An 18,711-nucleotide genomic window follows, 5' to 3' on the forward strand; every position below is an offset into this window, starting at 1 on the left:
TTTTGGGCTTGTACCACAGTAAGAGCCAAGATTTTAAACTCTACTAAATACAAAACAAACAAAATGATAAATAAATAAATAAATAAATAAATACTGGAATAGAGAAAAAAATTCTAACATTCCAAAGATGATGTCAAATTAATCTGTGGACAGCTTCACATTAGCTGGAATAACTGCCTAGTTTAAGAGACTCCAAAGGACTCAAGAAGGTTGGTATGAGGGTAGATGACCCAGTCAGTATAGGTCACAGCTTGAGAAGGAAGCAGAGCTGAATAGAATGTGGGTTATTCAGAGGGACAAGCAATTTTAGCCTCTTGTGGAAACAAACTATTTATAGCCATTTCTTGGATGGATGGACAGATGGATGGACGGACGGACGGATGGATGGATGGAAGGACATCTAAAGGAAGAAGGAGATATAAAATTCAGGGCTGCTCAGAGGGAGGGAAGAGGTAGCAGGGAAACAAAGAGGAGAAAAGGCAGGCAAAGACAGTCACTATCAGGCTCTAATATTAGCCAGGGCATTATTTATATTCTGTTGCCAAGGGAAACTTAGAGCATTGGAAAATGAACTTGACCACTACATGACTGTGACAGCTGCTACTTAGCCTGGTGTCCCTGCAGAGCTATCTGCCAACTGCTGGCCACTTGCCATTTCTGTCCTGCAGTCTGCTAGTCAGATCATCTGGCCCTTCAGAGCCAGATGAGCCTGCTGTTTTCTATAGTCCCCAGGTCAACCCAAAAACTGGAGGACTGTGATTAGTGCTATATTCTGAGCTGCAAATCAAGACAGGCTGGCCCTGGAACCAAACTTTTATTCTGAGTGGGTATTATGGAAAGGGAGCCTAGTCAATGATAAGTAAAGACTTTCTAGAGTCTTACGACCTCAACTTACTTTACAACTTTCATTAGAGTAAGGAACCTATCTCCTGATCCTTTCCATCATGAAAAGAAAGTAACAGCTGAACATATTACAGCTTTTTCAGGAAAGCGGACATCAGTAAATCCAAGACCATATTCTCCTTAAAATTAATAAATCATATTATGCATTTTGTCGTGAGATGTGAATTCAAGACCATGACTGGGCATGGCAACTCACACAGTTCTGAGAAGGGATGCCTCAGCTACTGAGTGAGACTTTGTCTTAAGAAAACAAAACACGGCTGGTGAGATGACTCAGTGGGTAAGAGCACCCACCAACTGCTCTTCCAAAGGTCGTGAGTTCAAATCCCACCAACGCCCCCGTAATAAAATCTGATGCCCTCTTCTGGTGCATCTGAAGACAGCTACAGTGTACTTATTCATAATAATAAATAAAATCTTAAAAACAAAACAAAACAAAACACAATTAGCCTGGCTTGACATTCCAAATACTCTAGAGGATGAGGCAGAGAGACCCTTATGTTCTGCCAGGGCAACAGAGCAAGTTTAAGCCCCTGTTTCCCCTACTTAAAAAAGAGAAAAAAACTAACAAAGGGGCTAGGGAAAGAGGAACACTCTCATACAGGCAAAAAGGGGAGGGCAGATATGGGATGGGGGAATGGTAGAGGGGTAACCAGAAAGTGGGATATCATTTGAGATATACACAAATGGAATGATTAATTAAAAGAAAGAAGAGAGTGTTTATTTAGCAGCAACAAGGACAGGCCCTAGGTTCAATCTCTAGTCACACAGAGACACACACATACACACAGAGATATACATACACAGATATACACACAGACATACAAATACACACAAATACACCTACACAAACATACTTGCACACAGATGTACAAACACACCCATACAGACATACTTGAACACAGACACACATACAGACACAGACATACATATACACACAGACACACACACATACACACAGACATACCCTTACATATACACACATATACATATATACACAGACACACATATACATACACACCTTTACATAGACATATGCACACATACATATATGTATATATATATGTGTGTGTGTGTATATATGTATATATGTATATGTAAGGGTATGTCTATGTGTATGTCTGTGTGTATATGTATGTCTGTGTCTGTATACATATATACACACACACACACATATACATCACACACAGAGAGAAATTTATATACATATATATAGACAGACTCAGACATATATACACATTTATACACACAGGCGGACAGGCAGACACATATATATACATAAAGACACACACACTGAAATACATATACACATACATAGACACACATAGACACAGACATACATACACATTTATATACACACAGACAGAGACACACACATACACACACACAAACCACAAACTTTCTAGAATTCAGAAAACCTTGACTTGCTATGGCAATTATCATTAGATGGGCATGGCCTCCTCCACAGACTAATATCACAAGGGAAACTGATTCCCAGAGCAAATTTCTTTTCAATTATTTCCCCCTTCCATTCCATTCTAACAGTAATACTTTTTCACAGAAGAACTGGGGGACAGGACTCACCAGAATCCCCCTGCATAAACAGCGTCAATATTGTTTACATTATCCTTTGCACCTGGCTTTGGTCATTTAACAAAACATCAGTGGTCAACTGAGTCCAGACCTACTACCAGAAGAAGGTTCAAACTGTTGGCCAGACCTACAGACACTCGCAATGCCCGCCTGAAAACAAAGCCTCTGAGGAGAGACAACTGTGAAATGGGGTGCTAAGTCACACACCCCAGCCTAAGTGACTCAATTACAAGGCAAAGGGGATTATTTCTGAGCGGTGGCTTTCTACTGCTTAAGTCTTCAGTGGCCTGCTTCAAATCCCCATTTATCCAAATGCTACTAATTGTTTCAAATTGGACCTGTGAATGAGGGCTTCAAGGCCCCACTGTGGTTTCCCAGCAGGAGTCAAACACTTCCACAATGAGCTGATTACAGAGAAAGCTGAAGCTTCAAAAGAGGAGAGTTATCACTCGGCATGCTCTTTCACAAGGAAAATGTAGCTGTTTCAAAACATCTGATTTTTTCCCTCTTAGTTTATGCTCATCTAGAGGGAGAAACTAAATGACTTTAATTCTGTAAAGACTTAAATGATATGTTTTATGTGTTCAAGTCATTCCCCTGCTGAAAATCCTACTATGGCATTTCACAGCTCTAAGAACAGAAGATCAAGCTTCTTAACATAACCCAGACAAAAATTGGCTTGCTTTGGTTCCTGCCTACCTCTCGAGCGCCACAATTTCCAAAGACTGCCCAGTGGAATGTTAATTTGGGAGTTCCAAACTCAACCTCAACCTCACTGAGTACATACCACAGCCTACTCATCCCCAAGCCCTACTACCTTCAACCACCACTCTTCCCAGATGACCAGAGAAGGCATCTAAGTGAGCCTGTTGAACTTAGCTTAACCTATCCTTCTCCACTTGATCTGCTACACCTCACTCCCTTCAGCTAACCCTGTTTTCGCACAGACATGTTCTGAAGCGCTACAGCGTCCTTGTCTTCCACACTCTCAAGAACAGGATACCTGTTTGTTTCACGAATTTATGTTCCTCTAAAATATCACCCTCCCATTGCTATTTATTAATTCCAGTTGCCTCTGCTCATCTCCTAGGCACCAACACAGTCTGATTCAGACTCCTCTCCTCCACATCCTCACAGAAATGTAGACATTTCCTGTTCTGAAGTGTGTGCGTGTGAATGGGTATGTGCACGAGTGCTGGTACCCTTGCAATCCAAAACTGAACATGAGATCCGTTGGAGCTGGCCTTATAGGAGGTTACAAGCTGCTGAATGTGGGTGCTGGGAACCAAACTTAGGTTCTCTTCAAGAGTAGAAATTACCCTTCATGGCTAAGTCATCTTTCCAGTCCCAATTTATATATTTCTTTTTCATAGAGCTTAAAAATTACACAGTAGTATTTGATTCACGTGGTTGGCTTCTCAGAATAGATTTTCCATACTAAAGATCAGGCAACAGGTGTTTTCCTGATGTTGTAATTTTGATCTTTGACTGACATATGCCAGGCAGAGTCCTTCAATAAATGGCTGTTAGACTGGTCTGCATATGCAAGTCTCCATTTAACAAGACTATTCACTTATAATACTGTATGCTTGAACCAGGATCCCAAGCTTTCAAGAATAAAGACCTAGCTTCTATGTTAAATGCTCAACTTGGGATTCCAAATTCTATGTGTAGTAAATTATTTTCTCCAATTACTCTTCTATCCAGGTCCTTGAATAGATTCTCTCTTCCTTTCCCTTTCTTTGAGGCACAGGGTTTACAATGTACACTTCTCATGAGCTGGGCAGCCATTCCAGAGTTCTAACTTGATATAAGTTCTTGGTTACAAATCTCAGCTAAGTATGTATGACCTCACATGTGACAGTAAAATCTGAGCTTCCGTATCCTGGTGCTACATAACGATAATCCTGATAGCCTGAGTTCAAGTGCTGGGGCCTACAAGGAGGAAGGAGGGAGCCAACTTCTGCACATTGTCCTTTGACCTTCACACATGACCATGGCATTCGTCGGCCTCCTTCCCCCCAAGTGCAAGCCTGATTTGTCATATGTGCCTTTCTTCTGTGACAGTCTCTTTACTAGTCACTTCACACTCATTACTACCCTTTCATCCCTATCTAATAACTTCAGACAGAACTTAAAAAATATTCATGATACCTTAAGCTTAAAATTGTCTAGTGGCATATTGCCTACAAAATCCACTCATAGTTTATACCTGAGAAAGATGTCCACATAAAAAAATATATACGAATGTTTATAGTAATATTATTTATAACAGCCAACAGGTAGAAATAATGTGACTGTATCAACATGAATAAACAAACAATATTAAATGTAGACTATAAAAAGGAATTAAGTCCTGATACCTGCCTTAAAATGGATGCACTTTGAAAATATACCAGAAAGAGGCCAATCATAACCTCTCATCTTGTTTCCATTTTACATGAAAGTTTGAAAATAAACCAGTAATTGCCTGGGTTGCAGGGAAGCGGGTATAAGACACGAGAGAAATAGGTATAGGATTTCTATTACAGGTAATGAAAATGTTCAAAATTCACTGTGCCAATTGTTACACTTATTGGTCCATATTCTAAAAACCAATGTCTTTGGATGGAGAGGTGGCTCAGTGGTTAAGAATATTTGTTTCTCTTACTGATGGCCCAGGTTCAGTTCTCAGCACCCACATGGTGGCTCAGAACCATCTGTAACTCTGGTTCCAAGGATCTAATGCCCTGCTTGTAACCTCCCAGGCACCAGGCATGCACATGACGCACATACATGCAGGCAAAACACTCACATATAAAATAGAAAAATCTAAAAATAAAATAAAACAATGTCTTGCCACTTTAAATATGGTATATGAATTATGTCTCTAAAGCTGTTGGAAACATTTTATCAGTCCATCATGGTTCATAGCATATAAACCCAAATCCTCATCACTGGCTAAAAGATGCTGACATGATAGAGTTACCTTTTACCTCCTCCTCAAGCCTCATGTTAAACCACTCTCCCTCATGTTTCATTTAAATAAAAAAGTCTTGCAGTTTCTTCAAACAACCTTACTCCACTTATCACTTACTGTCTTTTCAACTGCCGTGACTGTGCTTAGAGAGTTCATCCCCTAGGGGCTGTGGAGATGGCTCAGAGGTTAGGTGGCCTTGTTGCTCTTGCAAAGGATCCAGGTTCAACTCCCCAGAATATAACCATGGTGGTTCAGTTCTAGGTATCCGATACCTTCTTTTGACTTCCTGGGCATCAGGCACATGTGGTGCACATATATATGCAGGCAAAACACTCATACATACAAAATAAATCTCTTAAAGTTCTTTCTACTGCTACTTATGGCAGTCCTCTTGCCTCAGTCTCCTGAGTGCCAGGATTACATATAACACCGTATTTGACATTGTATGCAAAATTATTTTTAAAGATTGCATAAGATAACCCTCCATGTTCTTTCCTAGCTGCTACTTATCCTGCAGACCTTTGTTGAAGCACCAAACTCTTGTGTCAGCCCCCTGGAGTCGCCTAGGAGAAGTACTCATAAGCAGATATCTGTTAATACACTGTTCATAACTCACATAAGCAGATCTCTGTTGATATACTGTTCATAGCTCACACTATCTCTATGGCATAGGCTGAACATGTTACTCAAACTGCTGGGATCCAGAGCATATCAAATTCTGAAGATTTTTCATAAATGTAATGAGCTACTTTGGATAAAAAGTCTGTATCTAAACACATGATTCATCTAGGTTTCATATGGTGTATCCCCAACAACATTTTCATGTGCTGAACACTGGACTCCAGGGCAGTGAGCAGACTGCCACAGGTCCTTGAGTAGGCAGTGTTACAGACATTCAGACGAGCAGCTTCATTAGTGGGACTGGTCACTGGAGGGACGTTCCCAGAAGCAGTTTTGGCCCAGTCATGTTCTTCGCTCCTCTCTGCCTTCTTGGTTGCCAGGTATGAGCAGCTTTGCTCTTCCACATTTCCATCCTTACGTTTTGCCTCACCAAAGGCCCAGAAACAAAATAAACCTTCCTCCTTCAAAAAATTTCCCTCAGATACTTTTTAAGTGTTCAAAAACTGACATGTTCACCTTGTACACATAACATGGAGGTTATCAGATACAATTTTTAAAAATAATTTTGTATAGAAAGTCAGGTATGGTGTTATAGGTAATCCTAGCACTCAGGAGGTTGAGGCAAGAGGATTGCCACAAGTTCAAGGCAAGCTTGGGCTATATACAGTTATCAGGCCAGCCAAAAGGACATAGCAAGGCCTGTTCTCCAAGAAATAAAATCAATTTTGTGTATGTATGAAATGTACATCTTGATACAGCATATAGTTCACTAACATCTCTATTTAGTCTTTTTAATTCTTTTATTTGTTTTATGTAGAGAGGGTCTCACTATGTATCCCAGATTGACCTGGAACTCAGAGACCCTGCCTCTGCCTAAATGCTGGAATTAAAGGTGTGCACCACCCACACCAGCTAATTCTTTGTTCATATAGTTGCTACTTCTTGAGGAAATGTACCCGGGTTACCCTATTTGTAAGGTGAAGGTGCTCAGGGGATAGCTGTGGACTAACAAACAGCCAGAACAGAATCAAAGTCTGACTCAGTTGGTAAAGTGACGCCTTACCTACTGTATGCTACAAAATTCATGGAGGCAGTGACTCTGATTCTATGAATGCAGCAATTCCATACAGCCTGAAAACTAACACGATTTTTCCATCTTTCCAAGGATCATAATCCTAATGAATTTTAACTCGTTTAAGTTCTCTCAGCTAGGAAGCACTCTGTGTGGGAAATGTGGGTGTATGTGTTTGTGTGCGTATGTGCATGATCACATATGGCTGTGCGTGGGAGGCTGTCTTCCTTACCTGCTTCTCCACTTTAACTTTTTAAGACAGGGTCTCTTACTAAGTCAGTAGGTCACAGATTGGCTATGCAGCCTGCCCAGTGAGTTTGGAGATTACAGATGCTGTGTCCTGTTATTATGTGGTTGCTAATAATCTGAACTCACGTCCTCATACATGTACAAAACACTTTCCAACTGAGTCATACCCCATTCTTTAGCTAATGGAAGACTGCTCTTTAGTTTCTCGAATGAAACTAATGGTACTCCTCTACGCACTAGAGCAAATGTATAAGCATTACATATTCACGAATATATAGTATTTACTTGGCTAGAAGTCAATTAAAAGAGGGCAACTGAGAGGTGAGGGAAATAGCTCAGCTCTTAAGAACACTTGCTGCTCCTCCAGAGGACCTGAATTTGGGTCCTAGAGCCTGTATCAGGAGGCTCATAACTTCCTGCAACTCCAGCTACAGGATCTCTGACCCCCTTCTTCTGGCCTCCAGGGCACTAGCAACACACATGACACACATACACACATTCACAAGCAAATATGCATGCACATGTACACATGAATAAACATGTCTTTTTAAAAAGAGGACAACTACTGGCTCAGAACCCATTAGTCCAGATAACTGATTTCCTTAAAAATGTTATGGAAAGAACAATAATAGTAAAATGCTGTTTTTCAATACACTTAACTTCTTTCCTCCTTTCTAAAATGTGTGCTTTGGGTTATCTTCACAATAAACAATTAACTAAACACTTAGGTACTGTAGTCTTAGATTACATTTCCTGGCATCTCACATATACATACATACTGAGAGATAGAAAAATATCTTTTTGGATACTGAAAATAAGTCAAACTAAAAATCTAAACCTTGATAAAGACTTGTTATTTTTCTAGTCTTAAAAAATTCTCTACCAGCCAGGCAGTGGTGCACGCCTTTAATCCCAGCAATTGGGAGGCAGAAGCAAGCAGATTTCTGAGGGAGGCCAGCCTGTTCTACAGAGTGAGTTCCAGGACTGCCAGGGCTATACAGAAAAACCTGGTCTCAAAAAAACAAAAACAAACAAACAAAAACAAACAAAAACAAACAAAAAAACCCTCTACCATAGCCTGCATACTGGATTTTATGACTTCAAGGTTCAAGACAATGTTCAATGGCTCTTCCTTTTGTCATACTCCATAATCTCTTAATCCTAATTACTGAAAAGTTCTCAAGTTGATCTACATCTGTTTTCTAGGAATTTCTCTCTAAAAACACTGCAGTGTAGCAGAGCATGGTAGTAACCATCTGCACTCCTGTCTAAAGTAGGATACCAAGAGATCAAAGCCGGCCTGGGGCGCACAGCAAGTCTCAACAACTGCAGACAATCCCACATCACCATAAATGCTCATTTCCTTCCCTGGTATTCTCCCATGAATTGAATCTATGTACCCAGCACTGCTTCTCTTGCACCCAGCACTGCTTCTTTGAGCATTTTATCACAGTATTCCTTTGCTGCACAAAGTGATCACAGAAAACTCAGAACAAACCAAAGGATCTTTCTCTGTGCTTCAAGCTCCCCATCACAAAAGGCAAAAATACGCCTGTCAGTTATAAGACAAGTAGGGGGAAGGCTCTGACTATACACACAACATAATGCCAACCTCCACCAACCGCAAAAGCCTCCCAAGATATAACTCAACAGTAAAATTAAGATCTCTTTGAGCTTGGGTCAGACTCTTGATCCCCACTTCTCTGTCTCTTTTCTCAAAGCGGTGTCCTGCAACTGTGGCAGCAACCTCCTACCTCCTCTTCTCCCGGGCTTCCACAGAGGAGTCTGTTGCAGCAGAGAACAAGGTGGCAGCTGGAATGCCATTGGTTGTGGCAGTGCTTGGTGCAGGACGGTTTGTGATCACGCACAGTGGGGTGCTGGAGGAGACGCTGTCTGCTGTCTTCTCTGCTGTTGAGTCGGCCTGGGACCTGTAAGGAGTCCTGGAATTAAGAAAAGACAGGAGCAAAAAGAGAATGGTCAGGCATGGTATATAGCCGACACTGGCACAGAGAAAGGTGGTCTAATGAGAATCTTCTTGCTCAGATTTTGTTTGTTGGTTTGTTAATTCTGAGCTCATAAATATTGGAACAGTATGATTACACATTTAGTCTGACATCTTCTGCCCAGGACTTATTTGTTATAGGATTCTTTTTACATGACATTAAAAAACAAACAAACAAAAATCAGCTGTGGCACAAGGCAAGATACTGCTATATGCAAGAGTGTCCTAATGGCTCGTTGCCACCTGCCCTCCCTCCGCACATGCACAAAGAGAGGATCTCACTACAGTGAGACAGACACTAGAATCACTTACGATATCAGCCTCCACCTCCCCTCAGTCCTTGGCAGGGGAAGTCTTTGTGGCAGTCCTCAGCCTAGATTTGATGATCACCTTCTTGAATTCTCCATTTGAAAAGTATTCTACAAGCTCAGTCTATTTGGCTCTCCCTCACCTAGTCCAGCAACTGCAGTCTTCCTTGCATTTAGCCAAGCGCCTAATTCTCTATATTCATAGCTGCCTAAGTAAGAGACTGAAGCAGAAATCGAGCAGGATTCTATATGCAACCTTAACTACAGACTGCAACAGCAAGCTGTGTAATTAAAGTCATTTCTGTGGAAAGAAGATCTTTGTTTCTTAACAAAGAGTCAGGAGCAACCATTGGCTTTCCACCCAAAAGGCTATCATTTGTGATGTCACAGCTTGTTGCTGGGGTAACAGAGATCCAAAACTGATACTTGCAGAGATGGGAAAAGCAATGAAAAGCATGAATGTTAAAAATCTGTTTTTCACCTACTCACAATTATTATCAGAAATGTTTACAAGTAGCTACAAGCTCACTTCCAAATAATCACATTATTAGAATAAATGTAAAAGAGATAATCAAATCATAAAGTCTAAACATGGCATTAAGAAACATAAAAATATAAGACTTTTGAAGATAGAAACTGTATCTTTAAAAAACAAGCTACTTCTCCATCAGGGATTAATATCTCCACATAAGGTGATATTTCATATTCATTTTCTCATCTAAAAAGTTGGAGATGAATAACCTCAGATTTATTTGTATACAGGAAACACTAATAAAACTAACAAGAAACATGGCCATAAGAAACGCGGGGCCAACCCATGGATGATGTGCATGCCTATAACCATCAGCAGGAGGAGTCCATGAACTCAATAACTGACTCCACCCTCCCCACCAAAAACCAAAACAAATAAAGACAAAAAAGTCAAGCAAACAAAACAATAACAGCAACAGAAACATAAAAAGCCTTCAGTAAGATCATACTTAACAAAAGCTTACTGAAGTTTCTTATTGGGTTAATAATGTTTTGGCTTCTCCGCAATTTCTTTTTTTTAAGTTTTATTTATTAGTGTGTACATGTGTATACTATATGTGAGGAGGTCAGAGGACAACTCCTTCATGTGGATTCTGGGGTTCAAACTCAGGTGGCCAGGCCTGTGTCCAATGTACCTTTATCCGATGAGCCAAACATGCAATTTCTTAGACTGTCGAAATGACAGAAATTTTATTTTATTTTTAATGTCCAATGGGATATTACTATTATTTTGAAGCACGTTTAACTTTACAAGCAGGCTGTTCAGAGCAGCTGGAAAAACTCTACAAGATGGGGAGCTACACAATGGAGCCACATAGTGTACAACCAACTTAAAGATCTTACATCTTCACCTATAAAATACAGAAAATAAACTGAAGCATGCAGAATTTTCATGATGATGAAACAAAATTATATACATATATATACATATATCTTAAATAGTACTCACAATAAGATATAAACTTAAACTCAGTGTTTTAAAAAAAAAAACTTGACAAACAGATGGGCTTTGCATCGACTAATGTGGATTTGAAGCCTGCTTCGACCCCCAGTGGTTATGTGATCTGGGCAGATGACTAAGATTCTGGTTTGCTTTCCTCATTTAAAAATGCACGCGGGCTGGTGAGATGGTTCAGCGGGTAAGAGCACCGACTGCTCTTCCGAAGGTCCTGAGTTCAAATCCCAGCAACCACATGGTGGCTCACAACCATCTGTAATGAGATCTGACGCCCTCTTCTGGTGTGTCTGAAGACAGCTACAGATAATAAATTAATCTTTGGGCTGGGCTGAGCAGAGGTCCTAAAAAGTCAATTCCCAACAACCAGATGAAGGCTCTCAACCATCCGTACAGCTACAGTGTATACTCACATACATAAAATAAATAAATCTTTAAAAAAAAATAAAAATGCACGCAATGCTTAATATCCCAGGGGAATTCTTATGAAAATATAAATGACATGAGTGCCCAAGGCAGGGATTACCTGACTAATATTCATTGCCTTCTACGAGATATCCCACGAGACACAGCATAGATTTAGTGTTTCTGAAAAAAGTATTTTTAATTTAGATGTCTCTCTTTGCCTGCTTCCTCCTTGCCTCTTGCTTCCTGCCCAGAATGCAGCCACCACGGCTAGAGCTCCAGCAGTTACTCTGGACTGTGAAGCAAGCCTTGGAAATAGAATCCATAAAGAAAAAGCACTAGGTCTTTTAATGACGTTGGAGCTACTCTGCTAGCCCTGTCTCTGGGCTTTCTTGCTTGTAAGAAAAAAAGAAGAATCTTTATCATCTGTAAGGCAATGTACATGAAACTCACTGCTGCGTGTGAGTAAACACAGTCCCGCATACAAATACCTTTTGTAGAGAAACTAATGCATGACTGTCACAAAAGAGGTTCAAGACACTTTTTCTCAGTTTCAGCTCTGTGATTTCTTCAATGCTGAGGATTGAACCCAGGCCCTTAGGCAGGCTAAACCACTAAACTAAACTCCCACCCTCCTGTCTGTATTCTTTTTTTTTTTTTGTCAGAGCTGAGGACTGAACCCAGGGCCTTGAGCTTGCTAGGCAAGTGCTCTACCGCTGAGCTAAATCCCCAACCCTTGCATTCTTTATCTTTAGTGATGAATATACATAATGTCAACATGACTGTTATGGGAATCTAATAAATTTTTATGCAACTATACAGTGTTACTAATGGAGTCATAAGCCTGAAATCTCTACATAATTATAACAGTATTAATGATAATGCATTATGAAATAGTTCTTTCTAACCAAATTAATGATGACTATTTGTTTCAGGGAAAGAAATCTAGTAAACTGGCAAACATCATCCAAGCACCACCATAGCAGGTGTTTTGGCAACAACACTACCATCATTTCGATTTTTTAATTTTCACTCTACCACAACAAGACCTATAAAGCCTTATGACGAAAACACAATCGCCTCCGATACCCAGGTGAGGGCAGAAACCTGTAGTGCAAAGTCCGGCTGATGGCTGGAGAAATGCTCTGGTTTTGAGTCCTTGGTGCTCATACAGAGGAGCCTGGTTCAGTTCCCAGCACACACTGCAGCTGGCTCACAACCGCACCAAAATGGCATTCCATGTCAAATGCTGTTCTCTGGCCTCAGCAGGCACTGGACATATGAGATACACACACAGACAAGTAGGTATACACACATACACATAAATTAAGTGTGTGTGTGAGAGTGTCAGCCAGGTGTGGTGGTGCATGTCTTTAATCCCAGCACTTAGAAGACAATCTCTCAGTTCTAAGCCAACCATGTTTATGTAGCAAGGTCAAATCTATCCAGGCCTACATTGTGAGACCCTGCCTCAAAATAATCAACCAAACAAACAAAACAAGAAGGAACTGTGAGATCCTGACATGCTTTCACAACAACACTCTGCTGTGCTGTCATTAGAGGAATGGAAAAGTCTAAATGATACACTCCCGGAACAGTCCCTGCAAACACAAACCTCTCTGCTCCTAGTGCTCCCGCAGGAACACTAGTTAGCATCTCTCAGAAGGCGGGCAGGAGGTTTTTGGAACGTGGATTAGCTTTCCTTCTAATCTGAGTTTGTATGTCACCTTCCAAAAGACTAAATACATAAGATTCTTACTAGAATGTTAATAAGTAAAATATATAACAACATTTTTAATACATAATTTACTATTATGGGTCTGACTCTAAAACTGTAATCACTACTGGAAAGGTAGTTGAAAAATGAAAGTGGTCATGCTACGTTGACCTCTGAACAGCAAGACAACGATGTGGATCCAATGTTATTCAATAAGCAACTGTCGACTGGCTAGTAAGTCAAAACAAAAGCATCTTCATTAAATTCTGGACCCTGTCACAGGAACTGAAACTTGCTTCTGCACCAACAAAGTCTCTTTGCTTCAAATCTCACATGTGTTTTCAGAAGTATTAACTGAGACAATCAACTCAAATGGCTCCAAGAAGCCTTACCTGACGTGCTGCACAGATGCAGGAGTGTTTGTACTGACTGATGCAGGGCAAGAAGAGGCAGGTTGCCACTGGCTGCCCCGAGAGGTTGATGAACCAGTGGTAATGGGTGAGGTAGCAGGAGATGAATTGCGATTGGCTGAAATGTAGGGACTTGTGGGGTCACTACTTTTACCAAATGAAGCACTGCAAAACAGCACACAGTCACTTTCTTCAGGACATGCTGCTCACCCACCCTTTCCCAACACCGCCTTCCCACCCAGAGAGTGCATGTGAAAGGAATACAGGCCAAAGACGGCAAGGCAGCCTAGAAGTAGAAGGTGACTCCAGCCAGAGCTGAGTCTCAGCAGCAAACAGTCATCCGAGAGTGAGGCAATCACCACTCTTTGAAGGATGATTTTTTTGTTTTGACCAATCATCCAAAAGAGGAGAGGTGCCATTCAACAAGGGAGAGCAAGAAAAGAGAATACATAACAAGAGACTATTATTAGAAGAAAACTCCTCAACAAACCCAAGGCCCCACATCATGCAACACAACCACCTACGTGAGAGAGAAGAAATGCTGCGAAAGCCAGAAGACCCGAGAATTGGGGAGGTCTCAGTTAAAACAATAAAGGAGAGACAGGAGCTGTGTAGGAAAATGGCTGGAGAGCTGCAGTTACTTAGCTTAAAGAAAAAGGTTTTAGGGAGGATGTAAAGTCTTAATTCTACAAAGTAATAGTGTGTGGGCAGAAAGAAAAAGGCAAGAGGTTTTGTGTCTTTGCTTTCAACTAAACACAGTAAGGCTGTCTCAACTGCAGCAAAACATTGTTTGGTTAGGAGTTTGTAAGATGCTTTCTGACTGTAACAGCAATGAAACCCTGGGAGGGAAGGGGGCGTGGTAAAACGCTCTGAAACCTTCACTAGAAAAGAGGCATTTTACTGTGCTGTAAGATTACTTCCTGGCTGAATATAAGCAATGATGCAGAAGATGTGAAGAAGACCAAGGGTTGGCACAGCAGGGATGAGGGACTCCTTGCTCTTTTCTGTTTAAAATGGTAATGGCACACAATCCCTTCTTGGGAAGATCACCATAGGGTCACGGAAAATGAGCCCTAGAAATCTAAGGCATCCAGCAAGTTGTAGATCTTTTCTCAAAAAAGTGCTCATGTAATTAAGCACAATTTTTAGCCCTTTCTTCTTGTGTTCACTTTAACTTTGCCCAAACTACACCAAACCAAAGCCACTCAAACCCATTTGCTGAGGATTTGGGTCATGAACGTCAACAACCTCACCCCCAAATAACTCCACACTAGGAAACTAAATTGAAGTTTTCTTTTTCCTGCATCTAGAACATCATTCTCTTAGAAAAGTTTTCTTTGATTCTGGGTTTGACTGTAGGAGATAGTAATGCATCTTGGTAAATCAAATCAGTTCCTTAAAAGAACAGGTGATTCCCTCAGAAAATCCCAGTCACCTGCTCTGTGTACTAGCCAGTGGGCTTGGAGGTAGCTCAGTTGGTAGTATGCTTGCCTAGCATGCAGGAAGCCCTAAGGTCGATTTCTAACCTCCTAAGTGTGTGTATCTGTAATCTGAGCACTGAGGAAGTAGAGGCAGATAGATCAACACTTCAGTTATTTCAGCTACAAGGTGAGTTCAAGGCCCATATATATATATATGAGGCCCTGCCTATATAAATAAATATATAAAATACAACGCTATTGAGATCAATGAGCTGTACTTGTATACTTCTCAAAGTCAAGATCTTTCTCAGGATGTACCCGCAGAACTGAAGAATTAGAAGGCGCCATGTCTGTTTCCATTGTAGCTTATTTCCTATGTCCCAACATTAACTACTTGTTTAGAGTCTTCCTGTGAGGAAGAAACGGTTCTGACTGCAAGCAGCTAATGTGCTCGGATAAGTCATAGCAGAACCTGTTTCTAGGGTGGCCATCTAGAAAGCCTAATGAAGAAGGCAGGAGCTTGCAGCTAGAAAGGTTAAGTGGAAGTGAAGAAAGAATTCAAAGTAAGCAATGAAAAACAGATTCTTCTACATCAGCAGCAAAACTCAAACCAAAATATTATTAAGTGTCTCTTAGAGCTTAATGGTTCTGGCAGAGGTGCTTGGCTTGCTGGCTAGCTTGTGGCAAAGGAAATAATTGCAGGAAAGAGAGTACAGATGAGATCAAAGGAAACCCATGTACCTTCTCTGCACACCAAACTTGCGAGTTTCACATCTTGATGGATCTGAGGGCCATTAAAGTCATAAAAAAACAAAAACAACTCAAGTCCCTAAATTAACAGGCTCAATATGAAATGTCTTAAATCTAACAGAAAACTGTCCCCATTTCCCACTCCTTACCGCCCTGTGATGTCTTCCCTCTCCCAACCCTCAAGTGTAACGTGTCATGAAACTACCCTAGTTTTACAAAGGGAAAGCCAGGACTACGTGAGAATGCATCTATCCCACCTTCCCCAGAGGTCACAGGATGCTGCTTCAGACTGCAGTTTTAATAGGGCTGAAAGGATGGAGTGTACAGTCAGGTCTTGGGTGGGGACTGCAATGGGCTTACATTAATTCATTAAAAGAACAGTTAATCTGAAATTAGTGAAAATGTTGATCCCAAGAATCCTAAAAGCCATTCATGTTTGTGGTGCTAATTGGATAAAAAGCATGCAAGCGTTACCCATACCCCATGGCCAGAGTGAGGGAAGTCACCTCCCACCCCTCTGCAGCTGGTACCTTTTCAAGTAAGTTGACGTGTAAGTGGAAGGAGCGATTGTCTGTGGGGTTTCATTTCCCTTCGCTTCATCCCGCCACGGCTGCCTGGTGTACGAGCCACTCCTTACTAGATTAACAGCTGACTCTCTGTAGAGGCAAGAAAGAGCAACCAACAACATAATGATTCTAACACCAATTTGGACTATAAAGAGAGAAAAGCCAAATGGAGAACTAACATGCTAAAAAAAACAGGGACATTGTTCAAGTGATTCTGTTTTTTTCTAAATACATGTTTCTTATACTACTATTGGCTGTCTTCTAACAGTGTTAAAGCCAACTCATCCCAGTACGAACCAAATTCTACCTCACACCAAACAGACTCACTCCTTTGTGATGAGGACTCCCTCGTGACTCTTGTTTAAAAAGCACTTCCACTGATGTCCAGTGGCAGGCTTCAAGGGAGTTAATGAGGTTTCTTTCTTTCTCTCTCGCTTTCTTTCTTTCTTTCCTTCTTTCTTTCTTTCTTTCTTTCTTTCTTTCTTTCTTTCCTTCCTTCCTTCCTTCCTTCCTTCCTTCCTTCCTTTCCTTCCTTCCTTCCTTCCTTCCTTCCTTCCTTCCTTCCTTCCTTCCTTCCTTTCCTTCCTTCCTTCCTTCCTTCCTTCCTTCCTTTCTTTCTTTCTTTCTTTCTTTCTTTCTTTCTTTCTTTCTAGACTTATTTATTTTATATGAGTACACTGTAGCTATCTTCAGACACACCAGAGGAGGGCATCAGATCCCATTACAGATGGTTGTGAGCCACCATGGGGTTGCTGGGAATTGAACTCAGGACCTCTGGAAGAGCAGTCAGTGCTCTTAACTGCTGAGCCATCTCTCCAGCCCCGCTAATGAAGTTTCTACAGAGGGGGAAAAAAGGCGGGGGGTGGGGGGCTGCTGGCATCTCCTTAGCACAACAGTATTAAGGTCCAGAGGGGCCTGCCGTAGGTTTTTACATGCACAATCAGGAACTGGGGAAGTCTGTAGGCCTGGAGTAATTCTTCACGCTTTAATGTTTGCTGAATCACCTAAGAAATTCTGCTAACATTCACACTCCCATTCAGCATCTCTGGGCTGCATGCCTTCAGAAAAGGGTCTCGTTTGAGTATGCCTTGAAATGGAGCAGTATTTTTAAATCTCCATTATTCATTTAGTTGATGAGAAGGAATTACCTTTTACTTCCTTACTAATTAAAAGCTGATCATTTGAAGTAAACAATCTATTCAATGTTTACTATGTGGTATACAGTACATTAGGCATGGCAGAGTGGCTTGGGAAACAAAACAGACAGCTGGGTACTAAAGCTAACTTACACTTGTAAGGGTCAGGGCCCTGCAGACAGATAGTAATGGCTAAGCTGGAGGGAGGGGAGGGGAAGGGAGAGGGAGGGAGGAAGAGAGACAGGGAGAGGGAGAAGGAGAGAGAGAGGCAGAGAGAGAGGGAGACAAACCGACAGACAGACAGACAAAGACAGAGACAGAGAGAGAGAGACATATAGAGACAGATACAGAAAGAGAGAGACAGAGAGACAGACACAGAGAGAAAGACAGACAGAGAGACAGAGAGAGAGACAGACAGAGAGAAGGGGAGGCTGGGAGGTGTCCCAAGCAGAAGGACAAGCACTGCATATGGTATTGAGGACATCTGTGGAAAAGGCAGAAGAACAAGCCAGACCGCCATGACCCACGGGCTGAAAGAAATCATCTCTGGCGTGTGTTGTGATTACCTGTTCTCCTTTTCCTCAATGTCACTTGTGCTGCTGAGCCTCCGGGGTACTAGCGTACTGAAATAGCTTTTGTTTTCTCTTTCCTATAAAATAAAAAATGTAAAATGCAAGAAAGGCTCAATACTGACACAGCATTAACATCTTAGGTAAAAAGCAGGACTCTGCTAATCCCCGTCCCTGGGAGTAAGAGCGGAAGATTTCCGTTCAGGGACAACTAGGACCTTGAGACTTGCCTTAAATCTCAAGAAGCCGCCGCTTGAGGACAGAAAGTGGAAAGGGGAATAGTTACACGTTCTCATATCTAGACTCATCTTTAATTCTATTTCAAGTAGTATTACCAAAGGCTTGCTTTCAAATGTTTATTCCTACCTTATTTCCTCCAGCAGTATGAAGGGAAATAATTCTCAAGAGGAAAGTCAGAATGTTCCAGTGAAGAGAACAACACAGCTTATACAAAGGGCAGCCCTGAGGGGAGTGATGGGCCTGAGGACCACAGCCCTGAGGGGAGTGAGGGGCCTGAGGACCACACCCTGAGGGGAGTGAGGGG

General features: G+C 41.4%; 1 protein-coding gene across 12 annotated transcripts in view; it reads right to left on the minus strand.

Moving 5' to 3' along the window:
* Positions 1-18,711, minus strand: part of Ppp1r12b (protein phosphatase 1 regulatory subunit 12B) — a 188,583-nt gene that overhangs the window by 102,208 nt on the left and 67,664 nt on the right. For 7 of the 12 annotated variants that reach the window (XR_004122318.1, XM_031383432.1, XM_031383441.1 and 4 more), the window contains exons 11-13: positions 18,165-18,247; positions 16,427-16,552; positions 9,152-9,337 (exon numbers count right to left, since the gene is read on the minus strand). Coding sequence is in view for 8 of the 12 variants with exons in the window: in XM_031383432.1 (XP_031239292.1) it covers positions 9,152-9,337; positions 16,427-16,552; positions 18,165-18,247 (395 nt within the window). In the remaining 4 variants the exon portion in view is untranslated. Of the gene's footprint in view, positions 1-9,151; positions 9,338-13,707; positions 13,891-15,887; positions 15,931-16,426; positions 16,553-18,164; positions 18,248-18,711 lie in introns of those variants that run through there. The other 5 variants (XR_004122320.1, XM_031383522.1, XM_031383485.1 and 2 more) reach the window with 5 other exon arrangements.

The sequence above is a fragment of the Mastomys coucha genome, unplaced genomic scaffold (assembly GCF_008632895.1).
Source record: "Mastomys coucha isolate ucsf_1 unplaced genomic scaffold, UCSF_Mcou_1 pScaffold1, whole genome shotgun sequence".
Taxonomy (NCBI): domain Eukaryota; kingdom Metazoa; phylum Chordata; class Mammalia; order Rodentia; family Muridae; genus Mastomys; species Mastomys coucha.